This window comes from Myotis davidii, unplaced genomic scaffold (assembly GCF_000327345.1).
Source record: "Myotis davidii unplaced genomic scaffold, ASM32734v1 scaffold76, whole genome shotgun sequence".
In the NCBI taxonomy this organism is placed as follows: Eukaryota; Metazoa; Chordata; class Mammalia; order Chiroptera; family Vespertilionidae; genus Myotis; species Myotis davidii.
In genome coordinates, this window is record NW_006288892.1 from 1,491,154 (window position 1) to 1,514,246 (window position 23,093).

Genomic DNA, 23,093 nt, shown 5'->3' on the forward strand with positions numbered 1-23,093 from the left:
CATGGAGGCAGGGATTAGAGTGATGGGGCTACAAGTCAAGGAATGCCACAGCCACCAGCAGCTAGAAGAGGCAAGGAAAGGATTCTCCCCTAGAACCTCGCAGGGGTCCTCAAACTACGGCCCGCGGGCCACATGCAAATACAAATATTGTATTTGTTCCCGTTTTGTTTTTTTACTTCAAAATCAGATATGTGCATTGTGCATAGGAATTTGTTCATAGTTTTTTTTTTAAACTATAGTCCGGCCCTCCAGCGGTCTGAAGGACAGTGAACTGGCCCCCTGTTTAAAAAGTTTGAGGACCCCTGCTCTAGCCCTTAGAGCATATCTGAGTTGTAAGATAAGTTAGATCTCAGTGCAGTGAAATTGACACCCTTGGCTAGCGGAGTCTCTCTCAAAAGCACAGAATGTTAACTAAGCCTCTAGTGACAACAGAAACTGTGAGGCAAAGGATTGAGCAAGCCAAGCTTATAAAGCAAATAAGTGTGATAAAATGAAGCTTGAGCAAAGCAAAATGTCTGAGATAAAGCATTAGTTGTGATTACCTATTTAAGTAGCCATCTGTAACGCCATTGATGTTTTCCAGTTTCTGAAACAGCCCAAATACCTCATTCTGTAAATAGCAATATTTTTCTGAACCTCTGAAGTTAGCTAGCATATCTTTAAGCTGGTTGAGGACTTCAGCAATTGCTTGGGAGTCGTTCTGCACACTCTGTCAAAAAAGAAGGAACACTTTCTTGATTTAATTGTGTGATTCCTGTAATCATGTTTGTCCTTTAAAAGTTCACTAAATGTAAAGGATTCAAGAAAGGGACTGACTTGACCTTTCCCTTCCTTCTTCAGGGTGGCCTTACAAACACTGTGCAATGTGACCCCTTACTTACAATTTACACCTAGGACATGCCAACGCAGTGCCCAGGTGTGGCTGGGCAGAGAAGACTGAGCTACAAGCTGAAACACCTGGGCTGTGGCCCCAGCTCCACCAGTGGCTTTGAGCTTTTACTCCACCAACCAAATCTCTCAGCGCCAGTTTCCTGTCTACAAATAAAGATAATTCCACCTGCCCGGACAGCATGGCTCAGCGGTTGAGCATTGACCTGTGAACCAGGAGGTCACGGTTCAATTCCCTGTCAGGGCACATGCCCAGGTTGTGGGTTCGATCCCCAGTGGGGGGCGTGCAGGAGGTGGCCGATCAATGATTCTCTCTCATCATTGATGTTTCCATCTCCCTCTCCCTTCCTCTCTGAAATCAATAAAAACATTAAAAAAAAAAGATAATTCCACCTGCCTAGCCCATATCATAGGCTGTTGTAGGCAGAAGCCAAATTAATGTTTGTGAAACGTTTGAAATGAACAAAGTACTACATGGCACAAAGGGAAAACACTGTAGCTTGATTCAGCAACCCACAACCTAACAGCAAAAGTGGCTAATCCCCAGCCTGGTAAACATCTACAAATCTGGAAGCATGGGAAAGAAAAAGAGAAATCATGCCAGAAACCCGTTTTCTCAAAAATGAATGATTCTTGCCTATACATATTAAAACCGGGAGTTTTTAAAAATAGTTTGCATATAAATATAAATATACCAGGAATCAGACAAAATATCAAAATACCTTTAGCTCATTTATCTTCACTGTGATGTGGTGAGAAGACCCTTGGTCTGCCAGAAGGATGTTTTTAAGAGCCATCCTGCCCTCGCAGAGCTCCATCTGCCTGCGAATCTTCTGGAGCTCTATCAGCATCCAGGTTTCCTGCTTGTCATTTTCTCTGTTGGCTTCAATTACTTTATTATGGTTGACATCTTGGCAGGAACCAACATGAGTGATTTCAGTTGTGGTTACTGTAAAAATATGTTAGGACCACAAAAATCAGAGAATTCCTAGTTAGAAGGGTGGTAGGCCTCAAAAAAAAATTGATACTGCATACAAATATAGCTACTTCCTTTGATTTGATTCTGAAAATTTAGAGTATAAATGAATTTTGATACATTATTTTCCAAAGAAATGATTCTGAAACTAGTTTTATGCCAACTACTTTCTTTTTAAATCTGCATGGATCGTTACTACAAAGAGAAAGATGCTCCAAACAAACCTGTCTGGTGCTGGGGGTGGCCAGGGAGCTGGATGACCAGCGTCTGGTAGTGCTTCTGGGCGTCTGTGAACTGCGACTGCATCTTCCGTTTGTCGTCATCCCCAAACATCTCCGAGCCTTGGCTGTTTCTGATGAACTCTTGGTAATGTAACTCAAGGTCAGATATTGTCTTCATGTAATCTTCCTGCCGCATCGTTTTCAGCTGGAAGGAAGTCAAGCAAAGTGATTTATGGTTGCCCCATAGCCAGGCCAAGAGAAAGCCTGCTGAAAAAGGCCCTGTGCTAAAGGGGGCTTGGGCAATGCTCATCATAGGCCCATTGAGATACAAAAGGTTTTTGAGGCAGTACAGATTGCTCCTAAGAAACATAGCAATGGGCTGTCAATTTCTTTTTTCCTAGAGAATTATATTCTTCAAAGGAAATACTATTCAGAAGCCCCAAATGTAAAGCGGAGCACAGCAAAGCTGTTTTGACTAAAAAGAGAAAAGGTTCAGGGGAGCCCAAAATGGCCCGCTTCCAGCCCCTCTCCTCATTGTGAGAGGACCCCTCACTGGAATTCTTAGACCCCAATTTGAAAACCACCAATCTCATGTAACTAATGCTTTGATGTTCTGCTAATAATTCATTCCACCTTTTACTTCTATGATACCCAGTCAATAATTTATGACCTAACTTTCCATTACATCTGAATAGGATCCAGAATATTATAGGACCTTTTCCACAGGTACTACTGGCCTGTCAGGTAACTTTAATTAGTCTCTAACCAGCCACATGTGAATCCCTCCCATTCTACATTGGACAGGCTAGATTCTAGAACCTCTAAGGCAGGCTAAGCTGATTCTCTCAATGAGATATAACAGCATTAACTGCACCACTAGAAGGTGTGACTAGCAGAAACACACACACTGTGGTGAACAGCTTGGTGCCTCTTCCAGGCAGCCTGGGGTTGTCCTGGGGACATACCTTGGCAATAGTGTCCCTCGTGATTTTCTCAATGTCAATCATGCAGTAGTGCCAGGACACCAGGCTCTTCATGTTGATGTAGAGTTGGTTCCATAGAGCCAAGATGGCTTCGTAGTATTGCTCGATCCTAGGAAGCCAAGGAGAAAACATACTGAGCCTGGCTTTCAAACTTTCCCATGTCCCTTACAGGAAACCTGGCCATGCTTACATGACTGCACAAAAAAACTGAACAACTGACAGTAATGGGTGAAGGCATAATTTTCAAAACATTCAATGTTGCAATACATTTTTACTAATTTACTCCCCAAAGTACATGCTCAATGATCTATCTATATATACAAAAGGCTAATATGCAAAGTGTCCCTCGGGAGTTCAACCTGGAGACGGGGAGTTCAATTGCTCGTTATGATGTGCGCTGACCACCAGGGGACAGCGCGGAACATAGGAAGGCCCCAGCTGGCAGCCGGCAGCCAGGGAAGGAAGGCCCCCACTGGCAGCCAGAAGGCCCCAATCAGCCCTGATCACTGGCAAGGCCTAAGAACCCTACTCATGCACAAATTTTGTGCACTGGGCCTCTAGTATTAGTATATTTTCAATCATTTTGATCAAAATATACAGTATGATTCTTTTGGTGTGCGTTGTTTGTTTGCAGAACACACTTTTTAGTGGACAGAGGTCTAACACTGGGCAGGACTTCAGGGAGAATACACCATAGAATGCTGATGGCTGCTGAGGCTTAGAAACGAGCACACAGGACTCATTATGCTTCCCTCCCTATTCTGAGGGGGCTGAAGATTTCCACAACTAACAAGTTAGAAGAATCTGCCATGGACAATCTGTAAAATGAATGTTCCACCTATTGAGGAACGAATATTGATATTAACAGCACTTTATATTTATGGCTACATGCAAGATTACTGATTGTCTAAAAAGGAAGCACTTTGAAACAATGTCTTTTAAGCAAATGACAATTACATACTCTAGCCATCTTACAGTCAGACATTCTTTCTGATCCTCCCATAATAACTATAGTATCTTCAATACAAAATTGTAAGACAATGTAAAGGGACCTTCACGAGGTTACTTTTGGGAGAGGGTAGTTACAGTGACAAACAGTGTGTTTAAGTTTCTTGTACAAGCATTTGCCCCATTTCTCCCCACTCCCATCATGTCATGGGTATGAGGAGCTTGAACAACTCACTTGCCAGCGAGGTCCACTGCCAGAGGATTCGGAGGAGGAATAATCAGGCCGACAGAGGGCACGAGCATGTCCACGCCTCCGGGGCCCGTCACGTACCACTTGCTGCGCTCATTGTTGTCCTTCAGGATGCACTCATCCCCCTTGTGCACAATTTTCTGTAAGGCAAGCAACCCGGGTTTGGGCTTTATTCATGAGTACACACTTTTACCTTTTTTCTCAAAGATAGAAACAAAAATGAAAATGTGCAAACTATTTGAGCTTTTTATCTTATTAGCTTTTCTTCAACTGAGGATTGTCTTTACACAACCCAACAATATTGATGCTTTACATAATACATGTGAGCCTTCAAGGTGTGTGTAAAGGCAATTAGATGAAGTAATTTGCCAAAGGTAGCCTGGGGAACCCACAAATAAAGCAAAAAATTAAGCCCTTGGCTTTTCTTTGTTTGTGATTTTGTGTTTTATTTATTAGATTTTAATGTGTGGGAGTCACTTGTCTTATTCATTTGCTCTTAAAATTTTTAAATAAAAATTTCTGGTATCAGATCCTCAGAAAAATAACTTTCTAAATTGACTCCAGCATCTAAACAGCTTCCTAAGTTAACACTACATAGCTTCTTAAAATGGGTAGCTAAAATATGATACTATCTTAACTAGTGAAATGTAACAAGCTTGCTATTCAGGTACTTCGATCTCCATTTTAACTTCTTCTCATCTCCACATAAGTTCTTAAAACATTTCTGCATGGTAAAATAACTCCATTGTTTTATAACATTTATCTAACCAACTAAACATATTTTATATTTCTTAAGTCCTCCATAATTTTTGTAAGAAAATAGAGCTGTGGGAATTACATAAATAATTACTGAAAACAAGTCCTCTTTCCACACAAATACTTGTATTCACCACAGCGCCTGCAGAATTGGTATGCTCAATTGCTGCATAAAATCTGCAGCGACATGCACTCTATATGCAGCAGGATGCGCACATGTGCCATGATAGAAGTTTAAAGATAAACGTGATCACAGACTAACAAGTTTTGCCTCTTAGAAAAAAAGCATGAAGACTTAGAAGCCTTTAAAAATAAGCCCTATCCTAATCATTGACACTATCATGTAATTGTGAACAAAGCTGCCGCGCTTGGTCAGTGCTTACTACTTTGTGCACAAAAGGACATTAACTGTGGCGCTTGGTGGAACCTGCACGAAGCTCTGCTCTCTTTAACTTTTTTTTTTTTAATATATTTGATTGATCTTTTACAGAGAGGAAGGGAGAGGGATAGAGAGTTAGAAACATCGATGAGCGAGAAACATCGATCAGCTGCCTCCTGCACATCTCCTACTGGGGATGTGCCCACAACCAAGGTACATGCCCTTGACCAGAATCAAACCCAGGACCCTCTCGTCCGCAGGCCGACGCTCTATCCACTGAGCCAAACCGGTCAGGGAGGGTTCTGCTCTCTTGATGGACAAAAGTCAATACCTAAAGGAAGGGAACGCTTTTGTTTCACTCTGCAGACACGAGTACACACCTGGTCTTGTTTGTAGTCACACAGAGCTCTGAGGATAATGGGCTTGCTGCTTCTGTAGTCTGGGTTCCGCGGTTTCAGCTGCACAATCTTCTTGGACTTGTTCACCAAGTTCTGTACCTGACGCTTGTATTCAAGGATTTTCTCCCGTTCTTTCTGCAATTGCAAATAAAATCATACCTTAACATAGATACTCTGTGAATTTTGGGTAAGATCTTTAAATGGCATTAATATAGCTACTATGACATGACAAATGACATACTGCTGCATTTGCATTAGCCGTAAAAAGCCACAAATTCAGCTTTCTTCAGGGACTATGGGAACCTTTCATAATAAGCAACTCAAGAAGCTACAGAGCCGTGAATTAAATGGGCAGGAAAGAATATCATTGTGTAAAAGGAAGCTGATGTTGATAAAACTTGAAGAAAGCTTTTCCAAAGGAATTTTCATGTTATCCTCTCCGTTTTTATTTTGAGCAATAGTAATTGCTTTAGCAAAAGTAATTTTCAACAGCAGCTGAGCATGTAAAGATTTATTTTGAGAAAAGCCACTGAGAGATGAAGAAAATGCTTGTCTGAGCTTTAGACACATGTTCTATACAATAATGCAAATCCGCAGTCGGAGCTGCGTCGGTGGGGGCATTTTATCTGCCCTGCGTAAAGCCGCCAAGGGCCTGGGCCTGAGATGGTACCTCCAGCTCCTTGATCTGGTCCAGCAGGCGCTGCAGGGGCATGTTCTTGTCACAGGGGTACTTCTTCCTGATGGAGTCCTGGAGGCCCTTCAGGTAGGCTTCAGTTGACTGGGCCTCTTCAAAAAACTGTTCAGGGTGAGAGTGATCCCGTGTCCATGAAAAGCAATTCAATAAGCAATATCATCTACTATTTCTATTTCAAGGACTCTCTTCCCTAAGAATCTGTTGCTAGGTGGCTAAGGAAAAGATCATAGCAGAAAGTATTTTGACTCATGTGACAGTAGGAGACTATTTGAGTGATAGATGACCAGGTTACCAATCTATGGTCCTCTAAATTAAAAACCAATAAGTAGTGTTTATGCAATACTTTGAACATTGTTTTCAGTACTTTTTAAAACATTCAGAAGATAAGGTATGACCTACAAGACAATTAAATTATTACTAAGCATAAAAACCTGAAAGTAGGCAGCATTTTCTTTGAGATGAACATCAATGCATTTGGTGATCTGAAGGATCCAGCTCCACTGTGTCTGAAGAGTATCCATATAGGCCTGAAACCAGAAAACATCGGCTGTCTCACCACCACTCAGCCATATAGGGGCATCTATTCTACCACAGATATGTGAGCCTGAATGAAAGCTATGAAATATTTTTTTATCTAATTCCAAATCAAGGAAACTTCCTTCCAAATATTAAAAGCAGAATTTTCCAACTGGGAACTCTTGATATGATAGAAATTAAATTTTAAAACAAGTTTTAACAAATAGATACCATTAGGAGTATTAGACAAAACATTCACCCAAATGGCAAAGCTAATGACCAATGAGAACAGACACTGGGGAGAGCCCTGGAACAGGGTTCCTCCACCACACAAGCCCTTTTCCTAGACCATGGGAGGCCCAGGCACCCAGGTGAGGGCCTGAGGGGCTTAAGGCAATGACTCTTACCAAATGATATGGAAATATTAAAAAATTTTTAACAACCAATATGACCTTACCAGTGCTACCAGCTAATGTCAGCCTTGAGCACAGCCCACAGAGGGCAGTCTAGGGCAGAGGTCAGCAAACTACAACCCCAAGGACCACAGCTGGCCCACTTGCCTGCATTTATACATACAGTTTTATGGTCATGCTCATTCATTTACATATTGTTACGGTTGTTTTCACACTACAATGGCAGTTAAATAAGTTCAATAGACACCAAATTGCCAGCAAATCTACAATATTATTTGGTCCTTTCCAGAAAAAGACTGTCAAGCCCCGGTCTAGGTTCCCATTTTATCCTAATGAAAACGTGAATCTCATGCCGCCTACCTCAATTTTGTCTGAAGCTGGATGCTGATTGAGGACAAGCTGGTCACTTTCTTGCTTAAGCTTGTTGAGCTCTTTTTCCTTAACTTCCAGTTGACTCATGCGTATCTGTGAATGAACGAAAAACAAATCCTCAGTCACCAATGGCCTCCCAGCATTTCCACCGCAGGTTGTTAAGTACAAACTGCATCTGGAAATGGACAACACCAAAGAACCTCGTTACGTTTTCCTCAAGAATGCTGGCATTTTTAAAATGGGAAAGGACGTCTGACGTCACTCAGTATGTGGCTGAGGCCAGCCTGGTGATAGGTCTCTCCAAATTCACACAGGTCAAGTGACAGGTTTTAATGCACCTTGCTACTATGCTACACCACTCCAGGATATGTGAGAGAGCTAATTCTTACACTATCTACATCTTCTGGGAAGTTAATGCATTGTCCCCCATAAGTCACTGAAAGGAATGGTTTTTCATGACCGTTTTAACAGGCTGATTTACAACGGGCTGATGAAATTATTGCGAGTCCATTCATCCCTGCCTCCAGGCGAGCATCTACTACTTAAAACAAGCTTACGGAGAAGGCCTCCTGTTTCTGGGCGATGTTGGTGTTCTTGTCACTCCAGTCATAGAGCAGCTCCTCCTCCTCGCAGTCGTTGATCCACATGATCTCTCGGGACGTGGCCTGGATGATGTTCTGCAGCTGTCGCAGGTGATCCATTCTCTCAAAGGACGCTTTCTGCACGGGACGTTCAAAAGCAGCATTAGGACACCTACATGCAGTTAATGGTATTCCCTGCAGATTTCACAGATACACCCGTATGGTCCCTTTTAAAAAGAAAACCCACAAGAATCAGTAAAACATTAACGTCTTGCATCCACTGACCACCTGGTATGTGACCCAGCCAAACTTTCGAGGAGCAAGGGAGCAGTTTTAGATTCCCTGAAACAGCCTAATCCAGAAGGATCTTCGTTCAGATACTGATATTTGGGTTCAATAATTAGTTTTAGACTATAACAGGGAAAACAGGATTCTTCGAGAGATAAATCAAGCTTTTTCTGCCCTTTCCTACACCCCCAAAATTTAGGCTGCCATCAGTCACACCCAAAACTAATAGAAGTGCCACTATTAGGCACGTTATTTAAAAAGTAGCACTGCCAATGAGAAACTACTGAGGACGTGGAGAGAGGGCGACACAGGCAGAAGAATGGAAATATAACTTCTTATGAGTCAAGTAATTGATTCAGAGTTTATCATGAAATGGTGACAATGGTCTGATAACCTGTCTAAGAAAAGCAAGCCTTGTTTTTGCCTACGCCTCATTAAAAGACTGCAATTCACCAGTGGAAAAGCTTTATTGCTTTAACAGCACACACGACTGATGTGACACTCGCAAGCCAAACAGCACTCAGTACTGTCTTCAGAAAAAAATCTTTTAAACTTCAGTTCTAACGGAAACCAGCAGTGGAAATATTAGCACCGTCAAGCCCCTAAGTGTGCTTGCAGAGTCCTGAGATATAACACCGAGTAGGTGCCTTGCCCAAAGGCGGTGCCCCATGTTTATGGAGCTGCACTGAACGGAACACGAAGACTTCAGAAACAAGTTGGCTTACCAGCAGGTTTTCATACTCCTCCTCCAACTGGTAGATGGCAGATTTCTCACGCTAGAAGGCAACAAACAGCAGGTAATGATTTCATCCCCCTTGTGGTTTGTAGAGAAAGAACAGTTCCTCCAAACCTCTTTTTGTCAGATCCTGACTTTATATCGTTCGACAGACTGTTTTCTCTAGGACAGTGGTTCTCAACCTTCCTAATACATTAGAATCACCTGGGAATCTTTTTAAAATCCTGATTTCTGGGCCTCATCCTCTGGAAATTCTGTTTCTTTGTTATGGGGTGGGGCCACGTCTTAGGCGACCCCTGTGAAAGGGTCGTTCGACCCCCAGAGGGGTCGCGACCCCTGTGAAAGGGTCGTTCGACCCCCAGAGGGGTCGCGACCCACAGGTTGAGAACCACTGCTCTAGGAATTCTTTCACCCACAGGGACCTCTCCCCAGTTGGTATGAAGGTGAACCCTCACTGGTCTGGCAGTGCCATCTCCCCAAGCGAAGGCCTGAGCACTGTCACTTAAAGACTCATTGTTACATACTTGTAAAAGTTTGAAAATATGATTAAGGACTCCCTACATCTTAGGGAAAATTGGTCAGATACTCAAGTGGGCAAACGTAAGGCGAAAACGAAAGCCAGGGAAAAAAAGGAGGATGAGTAACTCTGTTCTAAGAAAAAAGAAAAAACAGTATGTTGCCCTGGCTTGTGTCCCTCAGTTGGTTGAGCATCATCCCATGCACCTTCCCGTCAGGACACATGCCCCTGGTTGCAGGCTCGATCCCCTGTAAGGTGCATGCAGGGGGCAGCGAGTGATGTTTCTCTCTCCCTCCTCCTTTCCTCTGTCTAGAAAATATATATATTTTTTAATTCTTGAAAAAAACATATAAAAGTCTGGGGGAAACTGAGCGCTTAAAATCAAATGAATATTTTATGTTGTAATTCTCAACCTAGCTTCGAGTCAGTCCTTTTGGCAAAGGAAAGGTATCAGGATGAGACAAAATTTCCCTCAATAGAGATACATTTTAATTACCACATAGGAAAGAATTCACCAAGGACATAAAACTGTATGACTGTTGGATTTTCTCTATTTGAAGAGATGCTCTGCATTCTGCAGAAAAGAACTACCACCCCCCAAACACTCATTTACAAACTGCACACAAATGAGTGTTTGTACACCCTTAGCCTTTTGTTTAACTGCCCCCACCCAGTATTAACGCAATCTCTGGTAGATCTATCTGATCCTACTTCCCCATTTATGAGATGGGATTTTTAAAAATTTCCAGTCATCTGGGAAAGTAATCGTAGACTAATGTTTCAGACAGAACTGGCTGGGATCAAGTAACTACACAATCCCTCACTATGCTTTTTGGAGACTCTAAAGTGAAACATTTCAAAGTACCAGGTCAGCTTTAATTTTGTCCAGTTGCCAGCGGTAGTCTCCGATAGCATTGTGGATGCTCCTATGGCTCGCAATGTGCTGCTCCACTGAGGCCAGGTCCACACCCCAGGAGATCAGGTCCATCTCCGCCTGCCGAGGGAGAGAGAGCGCCCTTCATTTCTGATCCTGTGCATCGGACACACCTTACCTACAGCATCAGGGGTCAGAGTGCCAGGGCCACACATCGATCCACTCAGATCAAACTGAAGATGGAAATATTCAATGTTGAAACCAAAAAAAAATGTTTTTAAAGGCTTGGGATTTCCAAACAGCTAAGAGGGGTTGCCGAATACTTCCTTCAACTTGTCTGACCCCCAGCTCAAGATGGGCTGAGAGGTGATTCATAAATGAGATCCTTGAAGCATAGATGATGTCCTCTGAAGAAAAAAGTCTACATGTGCATATGCAAGTGGCATATGTACATGCGCGCGTGTGTGTGTTTGTGTGTGCACCTGTGTGTGTGTGCAATACCTATGTGCCACACCTAACATATAGTATGTCATAAAATACTGATACGTTTCTATGATTAGTCATTTTAAAATGGGCATCGAAACAATCATATACTACTTCCCAAGCTAAAGAGGTAACCTAAAAGTATTTTTGTTGTTTTTCTTTAACTTGTTTTTGATTAATATAATTTGTTTGATCTTTAAATTCAGCATTCACTGGATACCTTTCAGGATACAAAACTACCTATGGCCCATTTCAAAGAGAAGTTACAACAAATACCCAATGCCTGACCTTCAATTAATATTGGTAACATTGAGATTGTGGATTTATATTAGCTTTTTAAAAGTTAAATCTAACTTCCTATTTTGTCTCCACCGCTTCAAATTTAAGAATGTCCCATAATAAGAATCAAACACATTGTTCCACAAATTTCATACTGTGGCCAGACTATTATCTCATCTTTCTTTTGCATGAGCTCATGTACATTTCCAAATCACCTGTGTCATCTCCAAGACATGCCAAGGGCAAACATTCCAGGCTCGTATTACAGCAAGAACATAACACATGTTGTTCTATGCCACATCCGTGTTCTAACATACTTGGCAGGCTTTCAGAAAGGGGAGCCATTTCAGAGTCAGACAACTGAAATTTACCCAGGACTTTGACCTTTCTCTCCCACAGCTCACTTTGGGTTTAACAGAAACAGGTGAGTGCACTGGGAAGTTAATAAGATGACCAGGCTCCTGCTCAAGCCCCTCATTACCAACCTTGTGTATAGTATCTGATTGGTCCATCAGCACAAACACAAATCGGGGAAACAAAACAAAAACCTGGCACAGGAGATGTGTGACTGCCTACTCATTGTGCTGCTGGGGACACTGTTCCCTTATCAGCTGGGCCCTGTGGCTCAGTCTCCTGGGACAGAGAGGAAGAATGCAAGCTATGCTTTGGGAAAGAGGGATAAGAGAAAAGGGGCCCAAAAGAATCCCAGAGCAAACCAGCAATAAATGATAAAACTGCATATTCTTTTGAAAACACAGGGGCCATCTGATCTGAAAAGCATAACTCATCCACTGTTAGAAAGGCTCCCTACTCCATGACAGACAACTGAGTCCATGTAATATGCCATTTTCCAAAATTTTTAAATGTTGAACCTTTGCTACAAAGAAATTCTTACAAAAATACACCCAACATGAATACAGAAAATGACAAATTCTGAGTTGTCATTTTACATAACTGTCATAGGAAAAAGAATATAGAGAATTGGACGTTTCATAATTTGGTTCAAAGGTGTTTAACCTAACATCAAAGATCCTTAAGCCCTATTAAGCCTTCCTTTGACCTCTCCATTCCCCAGGTACTGAAGTGCCACCCCTTCCCCAGTCCTATCTGAGCAGGATTTTATTACAGTTCAAACGCAGTATTTAATCCTACTCTTTTCTGCATAAAAATTTGGCATTTGGATATGTTTTCTTCAATAATATTCATTTTCAGGGCCATGGAACATAATTTTTGAAACAACAATCTCTGGCATGGTGCCAATACCTATAAAATGCTCAAGAAATGTGTGTTCAGAGATTAGAAGGGAATTTCACAATGTATACAAATGTTTAATCACTATGTTGTACATCTGGAACTTATATAATATTGTATGTCAATTATACCTCAACTAAAACAATTAGAAGGGAATTTGAAAACATGCAATTAGGCTTGTATTTAGGTATCGGGGATTAATAACTTAACTTTTATCCTACCTCCTGTAATAGTGTTATATAGCCCTTATAATAAGTGGGAGAAAAAGTAACAAATGACTATTTAGTCCCCTAAGCCCTCACCACTTAGGAAAATACACATACAAAAAATTTTAGGTTGTCAAGAGATTTTTGAACCACTGCTAAATTGGTCCAAGAACGAGTAATAAAACCAGTGTTTCTTACCACCACAACCACACTGCATAACAAACAATCTCCCCGCAACTTATCATTCTAACATATCCACTTCTCAAGAGAAGGGTGCTTCACGAGTGCAGGTTTTCATTATAAAATTCCCATCGACCTGATTATGGCTCATTTCTAGTGCCACCTGTTCATTACAGCGCATAATTACCACATAAAACAACAAAATAGTAATTAACATTGAAAAATACTTTGTAGAAACTCCGGTTCTTGGGAAGGCTCTGCACCCTTGTGTTGCCATGACTTCACTTTACTCCCACACACAGGGACCTGCGATTGCACAAGACAGCTGACACTTCAAAATATGAGGTGAGCAGCCAGGGAGTCCAAACCAGAATATCCAGTTTTAGCCAGTTTCCAGCTCCTTCAATTTTGTTAACATTTGAAATGAGCCTCCACGACATTCTTTTGTTTTTTAAGTACCTATCAGCGACACAGCGGAGATCAGCTACCACTCAAGGAGATCAGTGTAGTGTGCCAGCACATGAAGTCCCACAACAGATGATTTTCCGGTTGTGCACAGAAAGAGCTAGAGAGTCAAAATCTACTACTTAAATTATTCCTGTCAAATATTACCTGTGTGATAAAGTTTGGCTATAGAGCAAGAAGGCTAATTTTCTGAGCCATACCAGGGGGAAAGAACTGACAAGTTTCATATATTTCAAAATAGAAGCCCACTTTCAAATTGTATAGGAGGAAAATTCCAAAAGGAGCAAGTCGTTGGTGCCAGCTGAGGGCCAGCACACCCATTGTGCTCCGGACTGCCAGGGCTGCCCCTGCCCGGTCCATCCCCCTGGCCTACAGACTTGGAACGTTTGAGAACAGCCTGCGTCCCTCTGGAAGCTGCTTACTCACCCTCTGCTGCCTCATCCATCCCAGACATTCGCTGGTGAGGCGCTTGGTGAATTCATCCCACCCGGAGCCGCTCTGACAGGTGTACCCTCCACCACCCTTGGAGCTGGCCCTTCGGACTCGAGGGACGCTGATGGCTTTGTACAGGGCCCGCATTTGCTCCTGGAGCTGCAGTAGTCTGAAAGGAAAGGAAGACAATTATCCCCGCACAGGAAACAGCCCAGGAAAACACCCCTTTTCTGAGTCTCCTTTGTGTCAGTGTAGAGGCCACAGATGTTTTATTTGAAGAATATTTTTTCTTTACCACTTGATGTGAATCTTGATCACATACAAAAGCATAAATACAGGGTATTATGATACTCAAAGCCTGAAATATCATAGAACATGCCTTGGCTCTGCCTAACCTGGCCACACCTTACGCTTTCTCATGAGTTTCACCGTGGGAATTTTGAGAGCAAAATTCCAGGTACACTGAGAGCAAAATCAGGCTGTACGTCTCTGCTTCAACCTGCATTTCCAACTCTAAGACTCTCAATTTTGTTTTCATTAAACTGAGCTTGACTTGCTATCAGACTCTCAGAAGACAAGTGTTGTGCCAAAGGCCTTTGCTGTCCCCTCAAGAGAGGTACAATGAACATCTTCTAACTCAGCTCTTCAAAATACACACACTCTTAGGCAGGTCTGTTCAATTCTCAGGGCAACTTCGCGATTCCACAAAAGATGAAGGTGGTGATTTTAGCCACTTTGGATTAGAGAGACATAAAGATGTCAAATACCAAATAAGCGAGCCTGTCCTTGTGAATATCGGTGCTTCTTTCAAGAGAAGACCTGGGTCCCAAGATTGAGTGGAACTGGCTGTGTGACATTCTCCCGCATTCGTCCTCTCTGGGGAATACCTTTTCTGATAAGCATCGCAAGGCTGGCCCATCTGCCGCATCTCTCTGATCAAGCTATCCGTAATTTCCATCTGGTCATTGGCCTGAGCAAAACACTCATCCAGTTCTCTGCTGCGAGCCAGCTGTATTCCATCTCCATATTTCAGTTCCTAAGAGAAAGGATATGAGAGGGTCTTTAGCCAAAACCTGTGGACCGTACCTTCAATCTTCACCGGGCTTGTAAAAGTGTATTTACAGATTGCTGATCTTTCCCTCTCTTCTGCATCTTAAATGCCTATCTTTCATATTTACACACAACTCTCAGCTAATGGGAATATTTCTGAGGTAAGAACACGGCGCCATTACACTGGCTAAGGCCTTTCACACACAAACTAAACTTTTGCTGCATCTTATGAGAAAATAATGTTTCAGTTCTTAAAAAGAAAGCTCTCTAACCCACTGCATTCAGACAAGGGATTTCCTGGTTTGGATGATGCACTGATTATGTGAGATGTCACCTTGAGGAAACTGAGTGATGGGTACCCAAGACTTCTTGTGAATCTAGAATTATTTTTCAATAAAAAGGTGTTTTTAAAAAAGGAAGCTTCCTCTGTTCACATAGAAAGGCTGATGCTTCAGTGCCGTACATACATGAGATTTACCTAGAATTTTGGAATTGCTGCTTTCATTCAGCTTCAGCCAAATGACCCTTATTTCTCTGAACAGCGGTGTTAGTGGACATGGTACATTTCCCTGACATCACTGCGCCTCAGTGCATATAAATATGAGAACACAATGCTATGTAAATCTGTGGAAATACATGTAAAACGTATCCATAGCCATCGCAAACTGTCCAGGACTGGGTGTGAATGTGTTCAAAGTGAAGTCACTAGTGCCCCTGCTCAGCTTTCTGTAAAGGAATCATGTGAACATTTTTTAAAATACGTTTTTTATTGTTGATAGTATTACAGATATCTCCCAACCCCCCTCCCCTCTTTACCTTTCTTCTCTGAGCCTCTCCTCACCCCCCAGGTCTTCACTACCTTATTGCCCATGTCCATGGGCTATGCATGTAAATATTTAAGTTCTTTGGTTTATCTCTTCTCGTCCCCCCAACCCCACATCGAGGTATATCAACCTGTTCCATGCCTCCATGCTTCGGATCTTATTTTGCTGATCAATTCATATTGTTCGTTAGATTCCAAAAAATAAATGAGATCATATGATATTTGTCTTTCCCAGACTGGCTTATTTCACTTAGGATAGTATTTTCAAGGTCCATCCATGCTGTCCCAATGGGTAAGAGATCCCTCTTTTCTACAGTTGCATAATATTCCATAGTGTAAATGTTGCACCACTTCTTTATCCAATTGTCTACTGATGAGCACTTGGGCTGTTTCCAAATCTTAGCTATTGTAAATAACACTACTATGAACATAGGAGTGCATACATTCTTTTTGATTGGTGTTTTGGGGTTTTTAGGATATATTCCCAGATGTAGGATCACTGGATTAAACAGAAGTTCCATTTTTAATTTTTTGAGGAAACTCCATACTTCACATGAACATTTAGAGGTGTGTATTTCAAATCAGGTACTTGAAACAGCCAGAACTAGAACAAAGTTGGTTTGCTGAGCCCCAAATACCTTTTTACATGGGTTAAAGTAAAGTTGTCTTTATAACTGGAAAAAATAAACCAGAACAAGAATCCATGCCTTATTTAAGATTAAGAAATTAGAACATTAAGGTAGTCTTGAAAGAGATATATAAATTCATTTGATTAATCCCTCTTTTTATTTAGCAGGGGTCCTGTGGGATGAGCCAGATTCCAGATATAGCCCATGCATTAATTAATGTTAGCATCAAGGAGACTGAAGAGGTACTATAAATTGGGAAGGAATGGAAAAAGTGGCTTTGGCCCCACCATTTTTAGCCTGTTTTTAGCAAACTCAGAGTTAATGTGAATATTACCGTCTTTTAAAATAAACACTTTAAACAGGAAGAGCATCATGGGACCCGTGATTTCTAAGCTTGTTCCAATGAGATTATAGCTTTCTCAGTAACATCAAGGAATATCATAAGGCTTTCATAAATGTTACCATTTTTTCCTCAAATTTCAATAGTTTATTTTAACATACAGTTTCTCAAATAAAATTGTTTTTACAATATGGTTATTTCCTCCCCCCCAAAAAAAACTTATTAAATTGGTGGTGTACATCACAATGCAGTGACATACAGCATTTCTAGGAAAAGAAAGTATTAAAAAGTAAATGACAACAGGTTGCTGCAATTTCAACAGGTTGTTGCAATCTGCAGTGCAAACATTTGTTGGAAAATAAAGTGTAAAAACTGGTTCCCATTGTTAAACCAACATTACAAGCAGGTTAAGAAGATATACATCGCTATCTCGTCTGTTTTGAAAAGATAATCTCCAAACACTGAGTGAAGGCGGGCAGTGAATAAGGACGCACAGGTGAGGGCGCACAGGTGAGGGCGAGGAGAGTAAGCCAACCGGAACAAAACGGGGCGTGGGTGATACTTGAGAAAGAGAAAGCTTACCGGCTGCACAATCAGCTCAGCCCGCATCAAGCAATCCGAGCAGTTCTGCAGGAGCTCCTGGATGGTGTTCTGGTTCTGGTGCCTGGATATCGTTCCAGTTTGACTGATGAGACAAACACAACAAAGCAGGCATGAATGGTTTTTTCAATTCTGAAATAATTTCAAACTTTCAGAAAAGTGGCAAAAATGAGTCAAAACACTCCTGCAGCCCCTTACCCCAGATTCCCCAATTGTTAACATTTGCCGAGTAACCTTTTTCCCCCTCTCTGTATGTAAGTGCATTTATACATTTTTCTGAACCATTTGAGAACAGTCATGTCCCTTCAACCCAAAATATTTCAGCATGAAATTCCTAAGAACAAAGATACTCAACTATATAACCACAGTATAGTTCTCAAATCAGAACATTTAAAATGGATTGAATACTAGTTTCTACTCTACAGAACTTTTTCAAATTTTTCTAATTAGCTCAATAATGACCTTAACACCAAGTAATTTGTATGTGTGTGTGTATGTTTTTTTTTTCCAGGTCCGAGGTCCAACCCAGAAATACCCCTTTGAGTTGTAAAAACACATTTCTGGCAGCTTCTCTATCACACCTCTTGCTTCCCTTCCACCACCACCACCACCACCCCCTCTGACCCCCAATATCCATAAAGCCCAGCCCCCAAATCCCTAGGGGAAGACCTCAGAGCATAAAGGTGTTACTGGCAAGTCTGGCTACAGGAAATAGTAGGAGACAAGAGAAAAGCTTATTCAACGAAAATACTTTCTGTAATCACAGTGAAAGAAAACAGCAGTAAAGAAATAATGGTGTGAAGAAAGTGATGGATATTTAAGCATCTTTAATGCAAAAAACAAGCCACTTTTCCTTTCAAGATGATCCTAGAATATTTTTCTCTACAATAATGCTCATCCACATGTACATGTCAAATGAAGCACTTTTCTGGAAGAGGTGTGATAGAAACCTTAAAACAACTGTGGTGCTTAAGAAGAAAGATCGTAGGTGTTCCATATTTTAAAGAAAGACATTACAGGAATTTAATTTGCACCAGATGTAAGTAAAAAGAGCAAGGTATAATAACACAGTCTGACTTTTAATTTGCCTGGATACATTATGCCACAGCACAGCCTACTATAGTTCAGTTTAAGACAGATTTAAAGCATATTAAATTATTGTTTGATGATCGGGAAAAGGCCTCATGAATGGGCTACAAGAGGCCTGAGTCCCTCTTGAGACGTCACAGCCTCCCAGGCTTTTGGCCAGGGCCGCCTGTAGATAAAACTGATTGATGCCTGTTTCATGTTCGGGATTTTCTCTTTTGTGCATCTGTGTCTGTGTCTGGGGTGGGTTGTCTGTCAATGTTTTAAAGAAAGAATTTCACTGTTTGAAAAAAAGAGTTTGAAAAACACAGGCTGTGCTATGCATACTTGGGGTAAAATCACAAGAACATGGGAACTTCTCCCACCAGGCCTCACTCTGTGTCACTTCACATCAGGAAGCACTCACCGACTTTCTCTCTCCACCACCCATGTGGTCCCTCCCTGCAAGCAAGGCTCCCCAACAAGCCAGCACTAGCTGAGTGTGTGTGGGTGAGGGCCCAAGCTTTCCCTGGGAACCACTCCCAGGTGATGACATGGCTCCTCCAGGCAGGCCCAGGCGATGTGCCGATGTGCCGCCTGCACTGCCCACCTATCAAAACCAGGTCACCACACCCCCCATGAATGCAGCCAGTCTTTCTTCCACTCGGAATTACACGGGGAATCTGGCACACTTCTTGTCCCGCTGAGATATAAACACTACTGCTTCAGTTGTCTAAACTTGCACAAAATTCCAATTGACTTAGACCTAGGACACTTTCCAAAATGTACTTATTATAAAATAGAGGGAAGAAATTCAAGAGACAGGAGAAAAACTTCAGAAATACAGAAACCTCATTGAGAACCTTAGGATGGATAAGAAATTAGGAAGGTCCTGTGTAATTACATTTGTTTTCTTTCATTGAAGGGAGATGAGAGTAGCCTTTCTTCTGAAACATTTAGTAATTCTGTTCAGCTATTTGGTTTACAGGGTAACTCCCACAAAGATTGCCAGTCCCTAGGACATAAGTGAAAGGGCTATCCCTTAGCATAATGGAAAGTCCAAGCTTCTTAAATGATTTAATAATATGCACTCCTGCAAAACTATTATAAACTGAGCTATTAGGCAGAGGCAGATGGGGGAAACTGGGTGAGGAGTGTGAGAACTCTCCAGTATCTTTGCAACTCTTCTATAAATCTAAAATTATTCCAAAATAAAAATGTATTTTAAAAAAGAGAGACCAACTCAGCTGTGAATGAATATACCAAAGTGTGCATATGTCTTTTTAAAGCCAGTTTATGACTAAATTCATTTGACAACAAAATATAAAACTCACCAGCTTCTTTTTACCCAGTTTCTAGAGTAGTTAGTTACAGGAAACTTAACTGTATCCAGAAAAAAGAAAGGTGAGGCAATTAAAGGTTGGTTTAAAATAGTGAACTGTCCACATTTTTCTTTTTTTGGTCCCATCCGACTTTTAGAAGACATTCCTACTTCTAGAGAGAGCAGTTGACATGTCTATTAAGATAAATCATCTTATCTGCTTCCCCTCACTCTCATGCATCTGAACTTAAAAAACAAACAAACTTCATATGCTGTTAATAATACTAAAAAGAATTATTCATGGTTACTGAAGGAATTGCATAAGTTTATCACACATGCCCTTGATATCCACGAAAACCCTATGGGTTTTGCTTGACATTTTAGTAAACAGATTAATAACAATGTAGAAAAGAGGAATTGAATGCACAAAAAATGTAATCCCTGAAAGGGTCAAAAAATGGAAAGCTAACGTGTTAGAACAATGTAATGAGGAATCTTTAGTATTGCTATTTGTCTATAGAAAACTATGATCTGATTAACCGAATTTCATCTTATACATAACTTCTGAAGACTGTGTCTGGTCCTTAAAGCAACACCTACCTCTCCCGTCTTTCATCTGTCAGAATCTCACTTCAGTCTGAGAGTGGCTAAGGACACCCTTTGGAAGCTGACCTAGGTGAGAAAGGGAACCTTTTGAAGAGCTCAGTCATCAAAATGAAATGGAGGAAGGGAGACACAGGCCCTGAGGTTTAATGACTGTGGGAAAGACAACCCACCTTCACATTTCAGTTTGCTGCCTCAGCCCATTGAAGAACCCACACAGAACTGGCTGCACTCAAATCAAGGAGGAAGTGCAGATAGAAGGAATTTTGACCTATGGGGTCAGTCGTGTGTCAGACACTCAACACTGTGCAGAGCTGGATTCTTCAGCATGACAGCCAGGAGAGGTTGCTTCAGGGAACATTGCATTTTTTTTAAGTTGTGTGTCTTTTGAAAATTTGTAAGTCACATCCTATTTTTATTGACCTCATTACATTTTAGATTTTTTTTTCAATCTCAGAAATTTTCTAGACCTCAGTTTTTCATCTGTTAGGCTACACGGTATCTAAAATTTCTCTAGCTCTTGCTTTCTATAACTCTATTTTATAAAACTCATTCCTCCTTTGAAAATAATCCAAAAGTCTATGTTCTGTCTAATGATAGTAAGTTTCCACTTCAATTCATATACTGAGTGTACTTTAGGAAAATGCAAAATTCTATCAAGTGTGAAAAAATAATTTTTAAATAAATGAACTTGTTGAACAAGTGTAAGGATTTTAAAAATCTCTTGCCTTGAAGAAATTTTCAATGTTGGTACATATAGGTGTTAGGGGTGCAGAGATTTTAATCCATGTTAGGATTGAACTAACAAACTCGAAGTTCAATTTTTAAATCCCATTTCAGTGGCATGAAGATGAAAGATGGTATGAAAATAAAAGAAAAGGAAAGAAGAGATGAGAAGGGAAGGGAAGGGAGGAGAAGAAGAGGAGAGGAGAGGAGAGGAGAGGAGAGGAGAGGAGACTCATTTGGGCCAAATCAGTGAAAAAATTGACTTCTTAAGCTAAAATTAAAAGCTGTCCTTAAAAAAATAACATTTACTCTTAAAAGTTTTTAACCTTCTAAAATTCTGTGTTATCTTCAAACTCACAAAGACAAATGATTCATGTTTCTTAAATTCCTTCTAAGACTTGTTTAAACAAGTATGGTTCCAACAGATTGCCTAAAGATCTGTCTGTGGCTAAAAGGAAAACACGTTCTGGATTTTAATCCAAGAATGGAGCACATGAACATGTGAAAAATATTATAGAGCTTTGTGTGTTTTATTTTACCACCTCTAAGTAACATTCTTTTCTTTAAAAATGACTCCAAAATTAGTTATTTGAAGGCATTAGTTCAACACTTGTTACCAAGAATAGTATAAAAGAAGAAGGACAATTATTTTGAAGAGAGGCATGCAGCATTACAAAGTAAAAATATTTTTAAATAATAATAATTACTCTCCTTGTTTTAAAAAAGTAATTTTATAACAATCTATTCTGTTTATTAGACCCTTGGCCCATACCACCTAACTCTGTATTTCTTTTGTATATATACTTTTTCAACCATTGGATTCCTTTTTTCCCTTCCTTCATCTCTATCTTTGTCCCCCTCTTCTTCCATCATCTCTATCTCTATCTCTATCTCTCTCTCTCTCCAGTCTTTCTTATATCCATTCATCAATGTAGGGTCCTGTACAAATGCCAGAAATGGTATCATGTATTTTTGCATTCAGGTTCATGAAATAATGGCCTCAGAAAAGCTCAATAAATATTTGTTGGAAATATAATTATATAATGCACTAATATTGACCTTAAAAACAATTGCTTAGCTCTTTATAATTTTCAAACTGTCTTCACATATACTATTTTGAGTTTTTAAAAGAATCTTAAGTTAAAAAAAAATGTGGTATCTGTAAAAAAACATTTTAACTTCTTCATTTAAGGACAATACCCTAGCTCCATGAATCACTAAACACTCTAACATCCTCCAGAAGTTGCAGAGCAAATGCTACCTCCTCTATTGAGCTTTCCCACACACACCTCTGCCCTCATTCCACTATTTACACACCTGTCTTCCCCACTCCTGGAGATCAAAGTGCCACAGATAGTCCCACACCTTCGACTCCTGAATGCACCTAACAACACAGAGTTTGCACACAGAAGGTGCTTAATGTATGTTTGTTGGGTTTAGTAAAATAGAAGAAAAATAAAGTCAAATAAAAGACTGATATGAGGATGTTACCACCCATCTCATTCCCCCCTATTTCCAAAGCTCAATCAGGTAGCACATCTATCCCTACCCATTCCCACCCCAACAGTAAGCAGAAAAGGGTGGTTTTTTTCCTACAAATTTTAAAAAGAGGGCTTCCCTCTGCTTCTTCATTGTTGTCCTAACCCAGGAGCTTTGGAATCAGTACTCTCATAATAGTTCCATTTCCTTTCCATGTTTATTATTTTCACACTGTTTTGGGTGGATTGGGGGTGGGGGAAGACAGATCACATATCATTAACTTCAAAAAGACTTTGAAGTGGAGCAGACTTGGAGCCCACTCCCTGCCCAGCCACTTCCGGTTGTACAGTCTGCGATACTGAGCAAGTTAG

General features: G+C 40.8%; 1 protein-coding gene across 1 annotated transcript in view; it reads right to left on the reverse strand.

Moving 5' to 3' along the window:
* Positions 1-17,627, reverse strand: part of DSP (desmoplakin) — a gene marked incomplete at its 5' end in the record, with an annotated part of 30,519 nt that extends 12,892 nt beyond the window's left edge. The window contains 15 exon segments of the mRNA XM_015562242.1: positions 478-709; positions 1,611-1,837; positions 2,089-2,290; positions 3,051-3,177; positions 4,252-4,406; positions 5,782-5,934; positions 6,470-6,595; positions 6,925-7,020; positions 7,783-7,887; positions 8,352-8,513; positions 9,389-9,439; positions 10,782-10,910; positions 14,081-14,255; positions 14,974-15,122; positions 17,511-17,627. Coding sequence (XP_015417728.1) covers positions 478-709; positions 1,611-1,837; positions 2,089-2,290; positions 3,051-3,177; positions 4,252-4,406; positions 5,782-5,934; positions 6,470-6,595; positions 6,925-7,020; positions 7,783-7,887; positions 8,352-8,513; positions 9,389-9,439; positions 10,782-10,910; positions 14,081-14,255; positions 14,974-15,122; positions 17,511-17,627 — 2,206 coding nt within the window.
* Positions 17,628-23,093: the final 5,466 nt, after the last annotated feature.